The sequence below is a fragment of the Lutjanus erythropterus genome, chromosome 6 (assembly GCF_056507025.1).
Source record: "Lutjanus erythropterus isolate fLutEry1 chromosome 6, fLutEry1.hap2, whole genome shotgun sequence".
In the NCBI taxonomy this organism is placed as follows: domain Eukaryota; kingdom Metazoa; phylum Chordata; class Actinopteri; order Lutjaniformes; family Lutjanidae; genus Lutjanus; species Lutjanus erythropterus.
In genome coordinates this window covers 26,141,308-26,161,871 of record NC_139322.1, presented here as the reverse complement: position 1 = coordinate 26,161,871, position 20,564 = coordinate 26,141,308, and the positions used below count along the sequence as shown (strand labels likewise).

At 38.3% G+C, this 20,564-nt stretch overlaps 1 protein-coding gene across 1 annotated transcript in view; it reads right to left on the bottom strand.

The window, feature by feature from the left end:
* cntn3a.1 (contactin 3a, tandem duplicate 1) overlaps positions 1–20,564 on the bottom strand; it is a 120,565-nt gene that overhangs the window by 82,246 nt on the left and 17,755 nt on the right. The window contains exons 3-4 of the mRNA XM_084721410.1: positions 6,342–6,474; positions 692–867 (exon numbers count right to left, since the gene is read on the bottom strand). Coding sequence (XP_084577536.1) covers positions 692–867; positions 6,342–6,474 — 309 coding nt within the window. The remainder of the gene's footprint in view (positions 1–691; positions 868–6,341; positions 6,475–20,564) is intronic.

Sequence of the window (20,564 nt, the reverse complement as noted above, 5' to 3'; positions counted from 1 at the left end):
AATCTAGCTGCACCATCTGTTCACAGATATCAGTGCTGTCATTTGATATGGGCTGCCCATCAAGAATGGAGGCCTCAAGTTCACCTTGCCATCAGAGATGCCTTAGACTCTGGTCTTATAAACCGTGATGGATGAGAGGCTGTAAAGCATCAACTATACGGGATCTGTCAAGGCCCACCACACAATCATCACAGGGATGTGAAAAGTTTAGAACCACCAGGCAGAGTAAACACCAGCACTGGAGCTTTAAGCAGGGGCAAGGAGACAACATACCATGATTCAGACATGGACAATTCATTTGTGTTTTCTCATTATTAACTTTAACAGTATTAGCCTTCTGTAAAACTCTCTTGTTGCTTGTTTTTTTTTTTGTTAGAGAAGATCAGGTCTGACAACAAACAATTTCCAAAGAATCCTACTGGGTCATTATATTTTCAGTGAACCAGAACGTCTGATGTTTAATGAAACTTTTACTTTCTAAGGCAAACACAGACTGAACTGAACTCAAAGGAGCTGAAGTTGAATTAGGGTGAACTAAACTCAAATGAAATAAAATAATAATAATGAGAGGAACACAAATTTTTCGAATGGGTTATATTTTTGTATCGTTGTGTTTTTGCTTGTTAGAATGGGGTTACTATCAGTCACTGTGAAATAAGACATTGTTTGGTGAAATGTAAGATAGACTTACATGCGATGTGCAGACTGGCCTCTCTGCTGACGATGGTGCCAAAAGAGTTTGATGCCAGGCACTGATAGATGCCAACGTCTCCCTCTTTATTCAGATGGCTGATGTGTAAGTTTCCTCCCATGAGGGAGTAACGTGACCCCGGTCTGGGCAGGATGAAAGAGTCATTGAGCTTCCACCTGTGAATGGAAGCACATGACACACCACAAAATGAGTTAGAAAAAAGTTAAAATACACTATTTTTCATCCACATCCATGAGCTGATAATCAATTCTGATTATTTGTTTAGACCAATTTATGCTGATGCGTAAACACTGAGTGACAACAACCTTTTTCACTCCACCTCTCCCTATTATACACGTATTTTTGTTATTTTTAGGAGGGGAGGATAACAGTTCAGCAGTATATGCCGCATAAAAGTGGTATGCATCATGTGAAAGCTTAAAGATTAATTTATGATACAGTCAAATTTATGACAAGTTTTTCTAGTCATAAATGTGTACTAAACGTGCTTTCTTTAGGCACCTATAGACACTTTTTTAAAGTGTATAGGGGCTTACAGAAATATGAGGGAAGTATATGATGCCTATTATCATGCTCCATAATGTCCCATACATTGTACCACTTATTACATAGATTTGATGGACAATTTAACAATTTTTACCACTGAAAAATTGACATAAGTAGTCAGAAATCCCTCCAAAATACCACACTCACAAAATGCAAACAGTTGTTGTTGTGGTAAATCGCCATTCCTCGGGAATATGTAGCCTTTTCACCATGGTAAAAAAAAAAAAACATCACAGCCCTGCCTCTATCCTCTACATCCTCTGGATTTGCACAAAAATGCATGGGATTAGCATAAAGTGTGCACGTCTGTAAAGGGGGGACTCTTGGGTACACATAGAATCCATTTTCTTAAGGTGAGACATCAAAGGACTCTTCTGAAAATCTCCATGCATTTCACTCCCCAAAACATAGCCTAACTTTGTTGCTTAATTTACATCCCAACAAGCTAGCATAACATTGTTGGTACCACTGCCATCTGTTTTCAAGTTAGTGTTAGGGTTTCATATGATACCAGTTTTAAGTGGTAGCTTTCAAACTGACCCTGCTAGAACCTCTGAAAGAGAACAAAAGTGGCTGGGGACATGAATGTCCCTACAGCGTTGAAAAAGTTCATGTATAATAGAGACCACCCGGTAGTCTAAACTGTGATCAAGCAGCCATTATGCTAGATAAAGCCGCTGTTAACAGAAATGACAGTCTGATGTGTGTTGCAGCAAAAACCAAAATGAACATAACTGAAATGAGAGGCAATCAGCAACAGCCTTTTCAAACAGTGTTCATTTCTATTCAGGCTTTTTTCCCTTCAAACACAACTCTTACTCACAAATCAAAATCCTCTACATTCATTTGACATTTCCTTTTTCTTTTCAGTCTGTTTGTCCATCAACCATCACAGCCACATTAGGGGGAGGCCCTTTCACTGCAAATCAAAATCCTCCCCTCCAATCATAGTGATTACCGAACGGGAGGGCCAAGCACCAGGGCTGCTCAAACAAAATGGCCACATGCAAAGCACAGGATAACGGTGCATTTTGATTAAACCTCTTGTTTTGAATAATACGGGAGTCCAGCAAGTGTGTGTGAGGAGGAGAGAGACCAGAAACATGTCAGAAATCAACTTTTAAGTTCTGAATTTATGTTGTTCACAACAAAAACCTGCTGAGTTGATACCACTTCAACCAAATGTGGCATGTGACCATAACCTCCTTAATGATTATGTAGACTTCAATGTTCAGTTTCTCTTCACCGTGAACAGTAAAGAGTTTACAACAACACATGAAAAAGGATTTAACTTGTTTTGCAGAAAACTTTCTTAATGTATTCAGATACATTTCATCAATTCAATAGGTTACTGAAATTGTCTGCATTATACCCAAGCTGAGCTGGTGTGCAAATGGCACTTTCATTTTCAAACCAAATTACAGTCAAAGGGAGAAGAAATGAGAAAAAAGAAGAGGGTAAACACAGACTAACAAGAAAGTGACACTTGCAAAAGGAGCCTCTCAAGAAATAGCTTTTCATCGAAGAAATAAGGCACAATTAAGTTGAACATTAGCTCCTTGGTCTTGATTAGATTTCCACATCTCTGAGTAAAAGGAAGCTTGAGGTTTCTATTTCTGACTTATTTTCCTCCTTCTTCAGTAGGAAAGGCTTTAGACAAAGAGAGTGGGAGGCAGTGTTGGAGAAGGGAAGGAATGGAGGGGGGACATATGCAGCAGAGCGGTGCTCAATGGCAGATTGGCTGATTAGATTGATTTAGTGATTTGGTGTTGCAGCTGGAACTGGTCCAAGAGCTCCAGATGAGACAAATCAAGGGACCATGGTGACAACTTGGAGTGGGGGCTTTATGTGGCAGCAGTCATTGGGTAGTCTTAGACAAATTAATTTGTCCTTGGCGCCCCTGAAATAGACCTGCCTCCACACTCAGCAGTGAAAAGTCACTACGCATATGGTGTCCTGCTGCTGAACCTCAAAAGGACCCAAAACACCCTTTCAAAACTCATTTCAAAAGCTGGCACAAGTGACCATGTCAAAATGAAAGCACTGTGATGTATGCCTCCTGATCTAACAACACAACTACTGCACTCAGGCAGAGGATATTTGGATGTAAGCCCTCTGGAATCATCAACAGTTTGATTAGTAGCTGTAATTAATTACATTTTTTTCTGAGTAACTAACAAATTACAATTACATTTAATTACATGGAACTAGTCAAATGTGACTATTTACTTTCCAACACTTCAAGTATCCTATTAGACATTTGTGTGAAATTTTGTCCTTATTAACGAAGGAATTCTTGGCTTATGGCGGAAAATGTGTTCTGTAAGGCTACAGTGACTTTGACCTTTGGCCACCAAAAATCTAATCGATTCTTCCTTGAGTCCAAGTAGTCATTTGTGCCAAGTTTGAAGAAATTCCCTCAAGGCGCGCTTGAGATATAACGTTCACAAGAATGGGATGACCCAAAAACATAATGCGTCTGGCAATGACTGTCGTCGGTGTGGAGGCATGAAAAAGGCTTTTGAAGGTTTTTCAAAAATTGTGAATCACACTTACGCCTGGGGGAGATAACAACACGTCCATCTGAATATCAAGCCCATCATTAAAAGGGATGAAAAGTATGATATCATAACAGCTTGTGATCAATCTGAAAATCACTTCTTAATGTGGTATATCAACTGCCACAGTTGGTGGCACTTGCTGTAATTAAAGACCTAATTAAAGCAAATTTTGATTTGACATGGATCCGGGCACGCTCTCAGAACTTGAACTCAGAACGTGGAGAAAAAAAAAAAAAACTTGCAGATCTGAACTCATAAATTGATCTTCATTTTAAAAAGCAGGACTACCCAGACAGTGAAATAGCAACTGATTGCTTAATAAGTATTCCAGCCAATCCAAGTGATAAGATCTTGTACATTCATTTCAATTTGTGCCCATTAGGCATAACACCAAGGATCTTCAAGCTACATTAACGGCCACATATGCTGATGTTATGAGGGATCGTTTCAACCTATTACACATTAAATGCTTGGCTTTGCAATTTGCATTTAATTACACTGACAAGACTACAACAGCTATGTGGCCCCGTTTGATAGACTATGAATTAATAGCTTATGCGCTTGATGCACTTTAAAGCAAATCATCGTTTGTCATTTGTTTTCATTTGTCATCATTTTAGCAACAGAGGAACTGAGCGTCAATTTGTTTCTAACACAACTGCTGGGAGAACACTCAACCTCTCAGGGCCAATAGTGTACTGAACTTGCTCTTCCTGTACCTCAGACCACCAAGTGATTTGAATCATGTTTATCATGTAGCGATATCCTCCATATAAGCTGCCCTGTAGCAATGTCTCTGCAGCCGGAGGCCACGATGCTGTAAAGTTAACTCTAGCAGGTCTAAAGCAGCGATAAGGAAAGACAACTTCTGCTGCATCATTTTTTGGTACACTCTTATAATGAAGGGTTCCAAAAAAGGTTCCTACTGAAGGACTTAAGTTCTACCCAGAATCATTTGCTTCTGATGAATGCTTTTTTTTAAAAGAGAGGGTTCTTCAAGGGTTCGCCCCTTCAAGGACTGTTGAAATCCCTGGGGAACTCTTTTGTCAAGGGTTCTTTGTAGAACACCCTGGGCAGGTTGTAGACAAAAGTTCTGGAATGTAAAAGGGTTTTCAGAAGGACCTCCTGGATTAGTTCTAGATAAAACTCTTGGACTACAAAAGGAGGCTCTAGAGAAAACCCTTGGAAGACAAAAGGGATCTCTGTAGAACCCCCTGGGTGGGTTCTTGATAAAACCCCTGAAATATAAAAGGGTTCTCAGTAGAACCCCCCGGGTGTGTTCTACATAAAACCCTTGAAATATAAAAAACATCTTAATAGGCACCCTTGGATGAGTTCTAGGTAAAACTCTTAAGGCCAAAATGCACTAAAGGCGCCTGATGCTCGCGTTTTGAAGTGCACCCATTGTTCTAAATGGCAGAATGTGCACTGAAAGCTTTGACGCGTGTCAAACTGACTCGACGCTCGCACTCCGAACTTGTTTCGATTTTGGAGCGTCAAATGGGGACCAGGGCTTTTTTATCTGCAGCCACAGTTCGTGTTTGGGGAGAGTCAAATGGAATAAAAAAGGCATGGGCGTGAGGAGCAGGTGCTGATTGAATTTTAGCTCCACCTGAAAGCAGATTAAAAAAAATTTACCCGCAGCAGAGAGCGAGGGAGAGAGAGAACGTGTGAATATGGACAGATGCGTCGACTTGATATAAAAACTTTTTATGATCATGAAACATAATATTACTGTATACTTCAGTGGTGTGTGATTTTTTTTTTTTTTTTTTGCTCCAAGTCCCATTTGTGTACTTTTAAATACTTAATTACTCCCTGTCGATTAATCATAACTACGAAGATCTAAGAAGATAGAAGCCCTAGAGAGGGTTCTGGGTGGAACCGTTACACCACAGAGGGGTTCTCTGTAGAACATCCCATAGGGGGTTCTGGGTGAGACTTTTCACATATGGTTCGAGGTATAACCCTTTATGCTGGGTCCTAGGAATAACATGAACATGAAAGGGTTCCAAGTGGAACGTTTATAAAAGATTCTACCAGGAATCAAAAGGGATTGGGGACAAGCCAAGGAACCATATAAGTTTCTAGTTAGCGCCTTTATTTCTAAGAGTGTATGTGAAATATGCTACGCTGGTGTTTTTCGTCTTCACTGCATCTCTGCCATGATAGCAGCAGAGTTTTGGTGCATGGTTCTCTTGGGTCACTTGATCTTCTCAACAGTCAGTGATACTGATGACAGGAAGCTCTCAAAGTGAATCCTAAGCAGATCGATGTCCAATGCAAATATAAAACAGACCAACAACTGAGAGCAATTAATTCATCATTCTCAGATTCACCCTGACAGACAGTGAAGCTAAATGCCGTGCGCAGGGAGTGTCAGCGAGCCATAAGGTCAACAAATGCCTACTTTTCCCAGTCTTTGGTACAGATGTTGCACTTGAAAGCTCTGGGATATTACCTGAAGGTTCTGTATAACAAAAACTGAACAGTGTGCATAGAGCCATGCCTGCAGCTGTTACCTGTAGAAGGGTGGTGGGTGTCCCTGGGCCTCACAGCTGAACACCACCTCTCTGCGATTCTCACCAGGTTGAAGGGGAAACACCACACTGCCGGGCTGTTTGGTGAACACGGGCCTCAACAGGATTCCGCTTCCTGGGTGGAGAAGCAACAAAACTGCGTCAGCTTTGATGTCCCAGTCAGCCTGAAAGCCAATTTTTCAATTTTTTTTTCTGCTGGCAAGTAGATTTCCAAGGCTTACAGGACAGAGGAGGGAAGCAAATGGAAAACAGTGCTGCCTTGGGAGAAGGTTGAACAACAATAAAATCTATGTTTGGCATAGATCCGTTGGCCATGCAAGCAGAGCCCATGAGCATTTTTCATATTAGTCATAAAAAGTTGCTAGATCCCTGAGGTACTGCATAATCAGGCTGGTAACCTTCATAAAACTTTAATGCAAACATCTGAATCTACAGACTTGTCAAAGGCACATTGCACTGCCACCATGCTTCGGTACAATTTCATCTAAACCCTTCAAACTTATCACCTTCTTCCCAGGGGGTGTCATCCAATAATAAATTTGAAAAAAAAAAAAATACCACAACAAATACCGAGAGTAACATGGTCTCATTTTAAATCATTCTCCTCTCATTTGAGCCATCAAAATGGTGCCCTTTGTGACTCAGACAAAGAAAAAAGACAGTAATTTCAGCAGCTGGGGGGAAAAATACTTAAGACAGGAGCTGCTTTTCTTCCTGAAATACAAAATCAAAACAACTTCTTGTGCTCTTTCTAAATAGATTTTTTTGATCTGAGGAAGTGGAATAGAAATTGCTTTTATTTTATTTTAAATTTCATCTAAACTACTCATTATTGTTTATCATGCAAGCTTTCCATGATACAACAAATCCCTAGTGCTGCCTGCAAATCTCTCTGAATTACAGTTATTGCTGCACGGTATTTTTGCATACATGCACTGTGTGTACACTGACAATCATTATCATAACTGTTCATCATGTGGCGTTCTGCAAGAAAGAAATACAACCATAAAAGGAGATTTATTCATCATTACAACAAGGTTGTACAATGAGATTTTGACACTGTTCCCTCTCTGATTGATTGGATTGACTGAAGAGACTAAATCAAAAATACATATATAGAAAAAGTATAGAACAAACACATTTACATGAAGGAGTGGTTTGGATGAATTAAGCACAGCCTGAGGGAAGAAGCTGCTCTTCAGTCTGGTGGTTCACCTGCAGCAGGGTGAACAGGATTACTACCTTCAATAATACCTTTAAATAACCAAACTGTACAGAACTAGAAATGCAAGTAACAATTATTTTCATTATTGATTGATCTGGCAATTATTTTCATGATTATAATAATTGATATATATATAATCGTTGATTGGTCTTCAATGGGGGTCCTCAAGGTCACTGCAGGGTTCCCCCAAATTATTGTTTAACATTTTTTTTAAGTTTTCCCCTTTTTTTTCGAAATTGAAATCCAAACTTGCTAGTTATGTATTTTTGAAAAATACTGATCATGCACCCCTGGTCCGTCTTTCTATTAACTAAGGGATATCTGGACTTAAACCCCTGGTTTAGTCTATAACATATAACATAAATGCTCATCACAATTTCCCAGAGCCAAAAGAGAAGTCCTCAGATTGCTTCTTCTGTTCAATCAACAGTAACCCGGAGTAACACAAGAGTCTTTGAAACCCAAAGACTCTTCATTTGATGTTATAAACAACGACGAAAAGCAGCAAATCCTTATCTTTACGAAACCGGAACCAGCAGGTGTTTGACATTTTGCTTTAAAAAGGACTATGTAATCAATTATCAAATCAGCTGACAACTAATTTCCTTTCATCAGCAACTAATCTCTGCAGCTCTATACAGCACAGCCCATAAATAATTGAAATGCGATAATAAAATTCACTGAGTTATACAATAGCATTGTTGATTTGTTTTCTTTATAAGAACAAAAAGAGGAAAAAACAAGAAAACACAAACAACAAAGACAGCAGTATGTCTAGTGTGACACTTGTTTCTTGGTTAATTACAGAGGTACAATAGTGAATGTATAGTGTGCTGGAAAAGCCTGCAGTCAGAGTGACCCATGGGGTAGTAGACACATCATTGGAATAAACATTTCTTTCTGTGATGGAAGAGGAATTCATTTGGATTTGTCAGAATATATTTGCATTTATGTAATGGCACAGAAGTGGGAAGATCCTGTAGGTAGGGTAACTAATTTGTATGAGAGGCAGGTATCCTTTTCAAGTCTCTGGCACCATGGGAGTACAGGTTTATCCTCAAGACTCAAAATAACTCTCAGAGAGGGTGGAGCTGTTTGACAAGGGACCTTGTATGCTGATTGTTCCTCTCCACAAGGATAAACCTCTCAGAAAGTTACACAGAATAAAAGGCCGCCTAATTATAATCTTTGTTAGATGAAGCGTGTCCCTCGAAACCACGCTGAGAGATGATTGATTACCACAAGACACTCCATGTACGGTCCATATTCAGACACAAATCCTCGTACTTGTTGTACACCAACTTGGAAGGATGATAAAGCCTGCGGTAAACAACACAGGATGAATCACTGTGCCTGATTAAATTGATAAATGATTCCAGTTATTTAGTCACAAACATTTACATTCAGCATTATTCTGAAAAATGCTTAAAATCTGACTCTTCAGCTGGCAGCCCCAAACCTAATCCAGCCATGTGGTTATTAATTATTAGCACTTGAACTCCAAGCAATTCAGAAGTCAGATGTCAAAGACATTTTATCCAAAATGAACTTGTCCAATTTTACACAAACAGCAGAACAAACAGAACAGTAGTAGTTTAAATACATTTTGCAGTAGCTTGCTGGTAGTACACTTAGATTATTACAATATTTCAGTAGTGATTAAAATAGTTCGGTTACTTTTCTGCCATTTTCACTGAAACTACAAACAACTGTGGGCCATGAAAGGAATGTTTTAATGTTTAATTTTACCATTGCTTTTCTTGTGACTGATGCACACTGAACACACAACCAAAGCTGAGATTCCATGCATCTTCCCAGCGGAGTATTTTATTTTTATGCTTATGTATGACCCGTGAACAAACAACACTTTCTGCAAAAAACTCAATTGTGTGGAGTTTTTGCCGGCATACAACTTTTTGTATTATTTTCATTATAATTTCATATCGTATGTACATTGTCACTTTGATCATTTTTCACACAAACTACTTTTATTAAGTAGCTTTCATTAACCAAACTAGATTTCTCTCTAGGGTAACTTTGCTGTAGTTCAACTTCTCCCAGTGTGAAGTAATTGGGAGCTTGCAAAGCTCTGCTTACAAAACAGTTTCTCTCACACAGCATGTGTGTTTTTTGATGTTACGAGTTCAACCTGAAAAAATCTTGACCTGACGGGGATCTTGGATGCACTGTGTGTATGATTCATTAATCATGTATGCTACAGTTTACTACAGAGAATAGTATATAAAAAAAGAAAGAAAACTGATGATGCCACAAACCCAGTGAGACAAAAGATATTCATTCACGTATTTGAATTTACATTGAACTGAATATATATATGGCACAACTGTAATGAAAAGTCTCAACACTCATAAGAGCAAAAGCTTTTTGTGATAAGGGAACAGTCTATACATTTTATCTAAAATGACATATCATGAATTCTCAGTAATGTGGATGTAATGACCAGGTGGGTAAAGGCAAATAACAGAGCAGCTAGAGCCGACCAGTAAGTTCAGAAAATTACATCACTTTACTGTAAAGCACCACTTAAAACCAGGAAAAGACAACACTTGTACCATAATATGATGTAACAATATCCAAAACCTAGGATGATATCTAGTCTAACATCATAATATAGCGTGGTGGAAAATCTGAAAATGAAAACAGGCACGAAGACCAAGATTGTCTTTGTGGTGTTTTAATAGAGCTTTGCAAAGGATCAGTACACAGTCACACAGAGTGTAAAATGAACTGATAATGAGTCAAGAATGTAAAGGGTTAGGAGGAGGAGGCTGGGTCAGGATGGACCTGAAGTGCTTCTTGGGAGGGTCAGGATGTGATTGTGTTATCAGAAGTTGTTCTTCCAAAGGGAGAACAGCTGTGTGTTCAAGGATGAGTAACCAGTTAGTGCCTGACAATACAAAGAAGTGACTAAGAGGAACAATAGTGACCAGTTCAGCATATAATTTTCCCACTACAATAGATATCATATTGACATATTGCCCAGCCCTAATTGAAACACTTTTTTAAAAAAAACAATTGCTTTGCAGTTGTTTTTCTCAACAGTTGGTTGTCACAGCAGTTGTTTATATTAAGAACTCAATGAATGCATGGAAACTGTAACAAAGAAAATGCACTGCTTTACCTCATCCTAAACTTATTTTAATAACCACCTGATTAAGAAAGTAAAAAAAAATGTCTTTGAGCACAATGAGTGATTCATCAGGCTTATTTAATGTGCTGGACCTCTCTTAATTTACCTCTTGGTGCGTTGCTCTCGCAGAACAGAACAACTTGCATTACCCCTACTGCAGCCACAAGCAAACACCCTAACCATCCTGAACTATGTCTATCAGAACATTATTGCATAAGTCGGGTGTACATTGGACTCTTGATCAATCCCTGGGTTAACTGCAGCGCATAGACTTAAGTCAATATTCAATTAATGGGAAATTAATCAACACAGATATTTGGTTGCAAATTAATCAACACAGATATTTGGTTGCAGCCCCCAAGTCACAGTTCTAACACTGCTGAACTGACCTGATCTCTGGCAGCACCATGGCAACTGTTATTAAAGGTTGTTATAATAAGTGTCAGGATAATGAGAAGGGATTGAGCTCCAGGGGCTGTGCCCGGGGGCTCAGTTCAAACTGATGCAAACTCTCTGAAACTCTTTCGTTGAGGGAATGAATGTAAGATTCGGTAGGGGAAAGTGGAATAATTTTCAGACTTGCTTTCTTGTAATCAAACATTGAGGTGCTACACACTATTCCAGCACGGCTCAGACTGAGATCCACAGGCCAAAGACAGTGAGGGATTTTTCTTTTCTGTTGGAATTTCATTTTGGGGCCTCAACCAGACCATGCTTATTAGTACAGGAAATTCATAACTTTAATATGTCTACTTTTTGAAATGGATGGTTGTATAAAAATATTTTATGTCAAATTTAGTTTGTTTCATTGATGTTTGCATCCTCCTCAAGGAAGGAAATTAGAAAATGGAGCACTTCACTTCACCCTCTGGTGTTACAAGGCTCAAACAGGTAACTCTGCTGACCTGCTCGCGTTTTTGGTGAATGGGGAACTGAACAAATCAATTTGCAACTAATTAATGTGAGTGTGAGTGTATTTCCCTCCTGCGAGAGATAAGACCAATCACTTCATCAGCCAATAAAAGCAGAAGTGTCGACATGATATACATTTTTTCTTTGCACCATCTTTCATGGAGCATGAAGTGTGTGAACTACACTGCAAACTGGATTCTCTGTTACATTAAGAAGCAGACAGATAGATCTGAGTTATATACTCTCCTCTCCTCTGCGTTGTCTCGCTCTCCATGCAGTTTGTGCAATACAATGAATCATGAATGCAATTTGAACTGGAAAGTCTGATTTTCTGAGTTCCTAGTTGGAAATTTCTATAGTATGTTGGTATTTAAAATTTGCTGTCTGCTGAATCATAAACAATTTTCAAATTGTTGAAAGCTGTCAATTTAATAACTATTTAGTTAATAACTTAAGTAAGGTGTCTATAAGTTATCATGTCAAATCTGTAAATTTTCAATTTCGCCATCATAATAATGGAAATCAGGCATACAATGCAAGTATCATTCTGTGTAACATCTTCTAGGAGTCCAAACAATATCATTACAAAATACAAATCAATACAAATACAAAACACATTAATATCACATACCATCAGTATGACATCATTATATAGACTCCAGTGTCCCTGCAGAGGTTCTATTTAACATTAAATTAAAAAAAATACAAATACAGAATGTGATGAACGTGAGCAGGTTCAGTTTTGGGACTATGAACTCAGTTCAAAATTCAAAATTGTGAATTATGAACATAGTTCATTTTAATCTGGGTGGACTGAACTTTAAGCTAGCCCTTGTGAACTTGCACAACACGGGTCACATAAATATGTGCAGAGGACAAAAACAATAGATTAAGACAAAAAATGCATGCATTTCCCCTATCTGTTACAATCATGCATTTCCCCCTTCGCAGTTAGTTGCCATTTTCTTAACCTGGAGGAGGAAAGGTCTTGTTACTATAAATGATTTGCACTGCAGCCATCCCACCTTTTCAGGTATCTACAAATCAGGAACTATGTCAGAGGAAACGTTTCAAATTTTGAAGTTTATGATTCTCCTGATGAACTTCAGTCCTTATTAATAACTGAACCTGATACCAGAAAACTGGTTTCTAAGTTTGTCAGTGTGTTCACGGGTCAGACTGCTCCATCTACACAACATCTGAGGGAGTCCTGGGAGAGTGAAATTGGAATACAAATTTCAGAGGACACATGGGCTAAATGTCTCCATAACATACACTCTTGCTCAATCAACTCAAGATATCAATTAATTCAGTATAGGGTCATACATAGGCTCCATTATTCACGTGTTAAATTGCATTCATTCTATCTATCCTTGTCACCACTTTGCATTAGGTGCAAAAAATCTGATGGGACTTTGGCTCATATGTTTTGGTTCTGTGAAAAACTTCACAAGTTCTGGTCAGGTGTCTTCCGTTGCTGAAACATAGGTCACACTGTAGAATAACAGATGGTCATACTGCAAAGCCCTCAGCTACCAGATGCAAAAAGGCTTTTTTTTATAGTTCAGTGTAAGTTTTCTTAATACTAGAAATACATCTGGCCAAGTAGTTAAAGTTTAAACTTTAGAATCAACACTGACACTTTTAGTTGACAGATTGTTATCATGCTGAAAACAGGATGTTAGACTGTGATGGCAGGTCCAGAATCTGAGCACGCCAGAGCACAGAAAGCACAATGATGAAAAAGCTCTCTATCAGAGAAGTGCACTGATCCAGAATCCTAACAGGAAGTTGACTGCACAATGCCAGAGGACAGAGATGGAGGTCATTATGAAAGGGTCCTTTTAAAAAAACTGGGCCACCCCTACTCATATCTGTCACCTGCTGCCAGATGGTGATATGTGCAGCCGTTTTCCAAGGCTCCTCAGACAACACAAGACTCAGCATCGGAGCACAAGTGGAAGGCAGAGGGAGCTGTTTAGGAGGCTGAAATAAAAACTAATCTCAAATTCAATACTAGCTGACAGCAAATGAATTCCTCCAGCTTACCTCAGCATGAATAAACAGGCACACGGGGAGTCGGCTGTGGGGGAGGTATCGGTCGTTTGTGAGGTCCCAAATCCATTCGTTTCAGCTCAGGGTTTTATGCATCAAATAAAAAAAGCCAATCTTGCTTTTTAAAGCATCTTTCCCCTCTGTCCAGGCCGATAAGGTACACCTTTAAGGTCTCTCATTCAGGGGCTGCAAATGTTACTCCAGAGCAGGAAGGTTTGGGTAGTTTTGAGCAAGCTATAGATTCAAATCACATTTAAATGTCTGAAATATCTGGGGGACTTGTGTTTCATAGTCCTTGAGAAACAGAAACATCAAACCTAAAAATATTAGCATTTTTATGTTTCACCAGTAGAATAGTGGAAAAAGAAAAAATAGCAGATGGAGATTGCCATATTCTTGTGAACCCAGTGCTAAAGAAATAATGAGAAGACATATTAGAAACATGAAAGAAATAACCCAAACGTCAAACTAATACAAAGTGTTCCAGACTATACTTTACTGCCACGACTATCAACTTGCATGTACTTGACTGTACTATACTGCAGACTCTCGTTAATTCAGTTAATTACATTTTCAGTGACACAGTCTACACGGAGAGGAATGTGGCCAACACATTCCCAACCAATATACCGCCATGTCACACCATTCTCCAGCTAATCAAAGCCAGTGCATCTGAAATTCAATAACAGCCCATGTATCCAGGGTATCCAGTGCCATGTTCACTGGGGAACACAGAATTGATTAGGTCCAACCCCATATGTGGGAAGGGCAAATTAAAGCTATTTTTTGTTGTTGTTGCTCCCTCTATTGAATGTCTACATAAGCTCAGGAACATATTGCTCCTGAGAATGCCATTTGTCATCTAATTGTAGTAATATCCCTACCTTTTCCTCTTCAAGATTGCTTAGAAGGTTATTTGTCACTTACCAGCTCTTATGGTCCACACTAATGGAAACATTCATCATACTTTATAACTGTACCATAATGTTTCCAACCATACAGTAGTAACTTACAAAATGCTTGATTTGACCATTAGTGTTTGTTTTTTTTTATGCAGTGTAGGAGTGAATTCCTGTAATTTGTAAACAGAGATGACAGAGTACAAAAAAATCTATATCATGATTATAATGACCAGTATTATCTCTGTTATCAGTATTATCACAGTTTTGTTAAATGAACTGAAAATTTCAAAAAGCTCTGAAACACACTGAAATAGTTTAACCAGGTTTAATATTGAAAATGTCAGTGTTTTCTCTGATGCAAAACAAACCCCCGTTCCACGCTGTGCCTCCATCTGAGAGACTGTTGCTAACTTTGGTTGATGCTACTGTAGACAGTATTTACAGTATTTATTTAAAGAGTTATCAATGATAATTAAAACTGAAAATGGTAATAGTAATTGTCAGGAATTTTACAGTGATTTATTATGAAGCCAGTAATAATTTCATTCCTATTTGTAAATATTTCTTATTAAAAGTGGCACAAATCTCATAAATACTGTAGTTGTCCCCTAATAGTCAAACCGGTAGAGGTGAGAAGAGTCTTAGTCGACCAAATTTTCATTTGTTAGCCGCAGGAAAAAAAAAAAGCTCAAACTCCATTCAGGAAAGTGTCAGAGGATTGTTGCAACACAGATGTTTGCTTGTTAGCTCAGTTACACGGTCCGATTAGAGATACCTCTGAGACCGACGGAGGCCAATCTGATGACCGGTAATTTAAGTGCCGAGGTCCAACTAGGACTCTGACTACGACGATGAAGACACGGCAGGTTCAGGTGGGGAGAGGAGGTGTGAAGCGGTTGAAGAGGGAGTTTATAAGAAGTGAATTAGTAATTATGCATCATCCATTGATAAGTCTGCGATGGACCGCAAGTATTTGTTTTTGTGATGTTGGAAGTTACACATTTGTGTACTTTGAACAACGAGACTTGTGTAAGGTTATACTATGTTGAAATCAAATTAACAAAATGTTGAGTGTCATTGCAGGTTGTTCCAAATCATTCAGAATTATTGGTAACTAATGCCGCTGGTATTCAACAGAAGGCTCATTTCATGCTCCAAAAATGCATATTCAAATAATTAAATTAGTATCATAAACATTTGATGACTAGTTGACTAAAGACTTGAACTAACGTCTACTGATTTACTGTTTTATGAGTACTTTAAAGCATGGTAATCAAAAACAATTAAAATTTTACACAGAGCAGTGCATTTTTAAGTACTAACTGTCAGGAATATTATCATGGTTTATCATGAGACCAGTAATCATTTCATCCCTATTTGTAAACAGTTTTTAAGAAATGTGGCATAAATCTCAGAAATCTTGTTATAAGCTATGAAACAGATCCAAAATATCATATTTATTTTGTTTACCAGCAGAACATACACTTTCACACTCTCCAATTAAACTACTCTCTATGAGTGATTGGTGTGATACTGAAATTAAATATTTTAATTCTTTCAGATAAATATAAATCTGGTGGTAAGTGCATAATTATTGCCCTGCTTATATCTAAATAACACAGGTAAATTGTTCACATTAACGTCATCTTTACAGGCCAGTAACATCTGCCAGTAAAAGCAGCTCAGAGATCCTGACACAAACTTATATTGGTGTTTAATTGATAGTGATGTATTTACATGAAATGATGCAAAGTGCAGAAAGATTATTATGCATCTATAATTAACACTACACACTGCGTATGCAAACACGTTTAAAGTAGATGATTTTTCATTCCTGGATGGCACAAAAGTAGCGGCCAGCTATGGGAGGAAGATCCACTGGGGAATATTCCACATCTTCACATATACAGAACTTCAAAAGATGCAATAAAATCCTTGCTTAAGGATTCCTAAAAGGCTTTGCCATGTTCTGATGAATCAATGAGGTAAGTCAATATTTGAAACTCCAGTCGTCTCTGGGATGCTCACTGGAGGATACAGAGCAGAGTAAATGTAGTTCTAGGAGATTATAATGCTGGCCAGAAGCAGCCCTTCGTTTTTCACTACGATCTGCTTTAAATGAACAGTGCTGGTGCTAAAATTATAAGTCTCGTCTTGTATTTATTTAGGGTCATTTTTTAAGCCTGTCTTAACACAATATTTAAATTTACATTTAAACAGTTTTTGGTCTCTGTAATGATTCCTCCTGATCATACTGAGATCTCCTACAAATGATGTTTCTATGCGAGCGACTGGGGGTATGAATCCCACCATTTAAAATTTTAAAGTTAATATGAGGGTTGCAATTGTTGCAACAGTCGCAATTAACACTAGAAACTCCAACAGGTAAAATATAAAATTTACCTCTGTAGAGGACGCAGTCATTTTTGTGCTGTTAATTTAGCACCAGACCAATATTCTGACTTACTATTGGCAACGCCTTTTGACAACTAAGATGTGTGATAGAGCTGCATCATAAGTGACTGGCTACCTTTTATATGATGAGAAAGAGTTATTAAAGCAAAATAGGAATTAGAGAATTAGTGAAGATGAGTCTGATGGTCAGTTTGATTTCTCTAATCTATATACTATAAATATTATTATTTATTGTAAGCTACACACTCTATAGACAAGTGTCACCTTCATGATTAAAGTGACAAGTAGAAAAGTGTAGTTACAGAGTAGTAAGAGGATCATAGCGACACCCTGCTGCCTGTAAATATTTCTATCATTCAGCGCCGTCTATGCTGATGAAAATAAACCCCCAGACCAAGCTGCCTCTGTAACAAAATATTTCAGGGGAGACATGACTACAGATGTAGTTTTTACTATAGATGTTTGGTGGAGCCAAGCAGTGGAGCACCTAATGTAAATTTAACCTGTGCCGACCATCTGCACTCAGCTGCTACAGCTACGCTATTCAAGCTAAAGTTTATACCTTCAAAACTACACTGTGCTTTAAAAAACAAGCTATATTAAAATGCTGGTAGTGTGGGGTGCTCCTATTGGGCCACCCCCCTGTTTAAAATTAACAAATCACACACTGCTTGTACCTTGAAAATTAATGCATTATAATAACTGGTAAATTTTACCCATTAGCTGTTTGAGGTAAACAGCAATCTTTGGAGTTCTAGTGTGAGACTATCTTCCAAAATTATAGTCTTTTTTTTTGTACAAAATGTACTCTTTTTGTTGTTGTGCCTCCCTGCAGCTCAACAAAGGAACCTTCCCTAACTGTGAAGATACCCACGAGAGCTGACCAACTCATATTAGCTTCAAAACTTCAAAACAAAATGCACTTTCACTTCACATCACCACATCACATACTTCCATTACTTTATGAGGCGATTTCTTTGCAAGCAGTATGGACAGGAGGAACAATTACACTGAACAACGTTTGTAATGCACATATGAACTAGGGCTGCAGGATATACAATTACTTCAATTACTAATTGAACTAATACTAAATTCAATGAAACGGTCACACAGGCGTCATTTGTGACAGTGGCACAACTGCTGTGCCAAGCCACTTCAGCACAGCACAATGAAAAACTCATTATGGCTGTGCTGAATACTTAGTTCTGATCGGCCAATAAACACAGTCTGAGGTGAGTGATTTCTAAACACTAGACATCTAATCATATCACTCCACTTTCAACAAGTCCAAGAGATTTTGTTGATTTTTCATCAAATTAAACTAAACCAAGATCCTGTGCCAAAAATACATTACTTCTCTGAAGCTGCGGGCAGCCACTCAACTAACCGTGCAAGATTTTTCAGTTGTTAATTCTGAATTATTCCGACAGCACAAAACATTTGATTGCCGGTTAGAGCCTTGATAGCAATCTTACTGGATTTGTTTACGTTTCTTTTTCCAGTGCTGTTAAATTGCAGCCCTTCAATGCCAACTACAGATGTTTCTATGATTGCACTCCTGCCAATTATTGTTAGGCAGATGCTTGGAAATTTCATTGAGCCTGTAGTAAAATGTTTTGAAATCTTTTGAATGTTTTGCACCCAAGTATTTATGTGTTTGGCAAATGGTTGCGTGATAGGAGGGTAAATGTAAAGCAAACTTCACAGCAGGGCCTTTATTTTGCTTGTAAGGACTTATTTTTTTCCAAACAACCACATCTCTTTGCTTCATTGTAATGTTTTTGAATATTGCAATGTGTTAATTCAACAGAAATTCCATCTCCTCCGTCTGTGAGCTTTTTTATTAAAGGAGCAATATGCAACAATTGCATCTCCTAATTAATACTGCTGTGAGCTGGAGCCATAGATGGCAAATTAAATAGATTGAATGGTTGAATGAAGTTGTTTGCCCCCGCCCCCTCCTCCCGAGACTCGAGGAGGCTCAGGCAGACTACGGGGCTGCTACAGGAGCGCATGATAAATGCAACATTAAATTGACAATAACATGTGATGACTAGTCCTACAATGTAAGTTGATCAACTGTTCATAACAGTCAGTTGTCTGTCAATGTAAAGTTAAGCCTGTTATCCTGAAAACAATAGCCCACTGCTTTGAAAATGCACACACTGGAATTGGGGTGCAGTGGCTGCTTGTCTGATTACCTGAAACTAAACATCTTCTCCATCTACAAAATTATATTATGATTTCATACGACTAACAAACAGACACAAACTCACTCAGCGAACATTCTGCATTTATTTGAACTCTGATTAATGTGAAACAGGCAAACAAAAACACAAGTTATGGACCAGAATAGAAATTTCAAAGGACAACTCCATGGCTGTCCTTAATCTCTGATATCATGGTCATTTTGTGATTAAATACTGGAGGTGTTAAAATTTCAACATTTAATCGATAGAAATGGGCTTTCAGTTTCAAAAATCCAATCAAAAGGCACAATCAGTGATTCTCCCACTAGGCCTCGTTTTTCTCTCGATCCCTGCCTACTTGCAGTACTCAGCTTGTGTCTGACGCACCATAACCTTTTAAAGACGAATTTTAAAATGTAAATTCCAGTTGTCAGTTGAACTGCAACGATTAATTGGTTAATTGATTATTAATCAAATAGTAAATTAATTGTAAACTTATTTGGACAATCAATTCATCTGTTTGAGTAATTTTTTAAATTAAAAAAAAGACAAAATTCTCTCATTCAGATGTCTTAAATGTGAAACTTGTGGATTTCTTTCTGATCAACATTTTTTACCATTTTCTGACATTTTATAGACCAAAAAACTACTTGATTAAACAAGAAAATGATAGATTATGAAAACTATTGTTAGTTGCAGTCCTGTCAACTTAAATATTCAAGTATAACAGATTGCTTCTTTAAAGGAAAAAAAAAATCGAGCTTTCTTGTTAATACATCTTTGTGAGCATGCTCTCCCATACAGGTTACGACTGAATGACAAAACCACTCCCGTCAGATGGAGACTGTTAATGCAGTGCTGGAAGTGACTTGCTGTGTGAAGGTTAGCTCTATCTGTGTGGGGCAAACCACATCAAGCCGAACCTCAATGCCTCTTCTTTGCTCCCTTGCTCTCTCTCACACACCCACACTAAAACATGCACACGGCACACGCCCCTGCCTCAGGCCGTTCAGACCCTCAGGGAGGAATGGAGGGGGAGAGTTGGTTAACTCCCAATGAACTCACTACGGGAATGACTTCCCCTTGGCCCCATTGCTCTCCCACACAGCCGATGCCTACTGTTAAAAAAAAAAACAAAAGCAAAAACAATTCCGAGTCTGGATAAATAACCTAGAAGCAGCGATCTAACAACCTCACACTGTGCTTTCTCTACCCAGTAGCGCACGTCTGCATACTAAAATGCTTATCATGTCTTTCTCAGAACACAGAAGCTTTAGAGGTCTATCATTAGATTGCGCCATACTTGTCTTGCAAGCAGAGCATATGTAATGTAACCCTATACTGAATATTAATGCC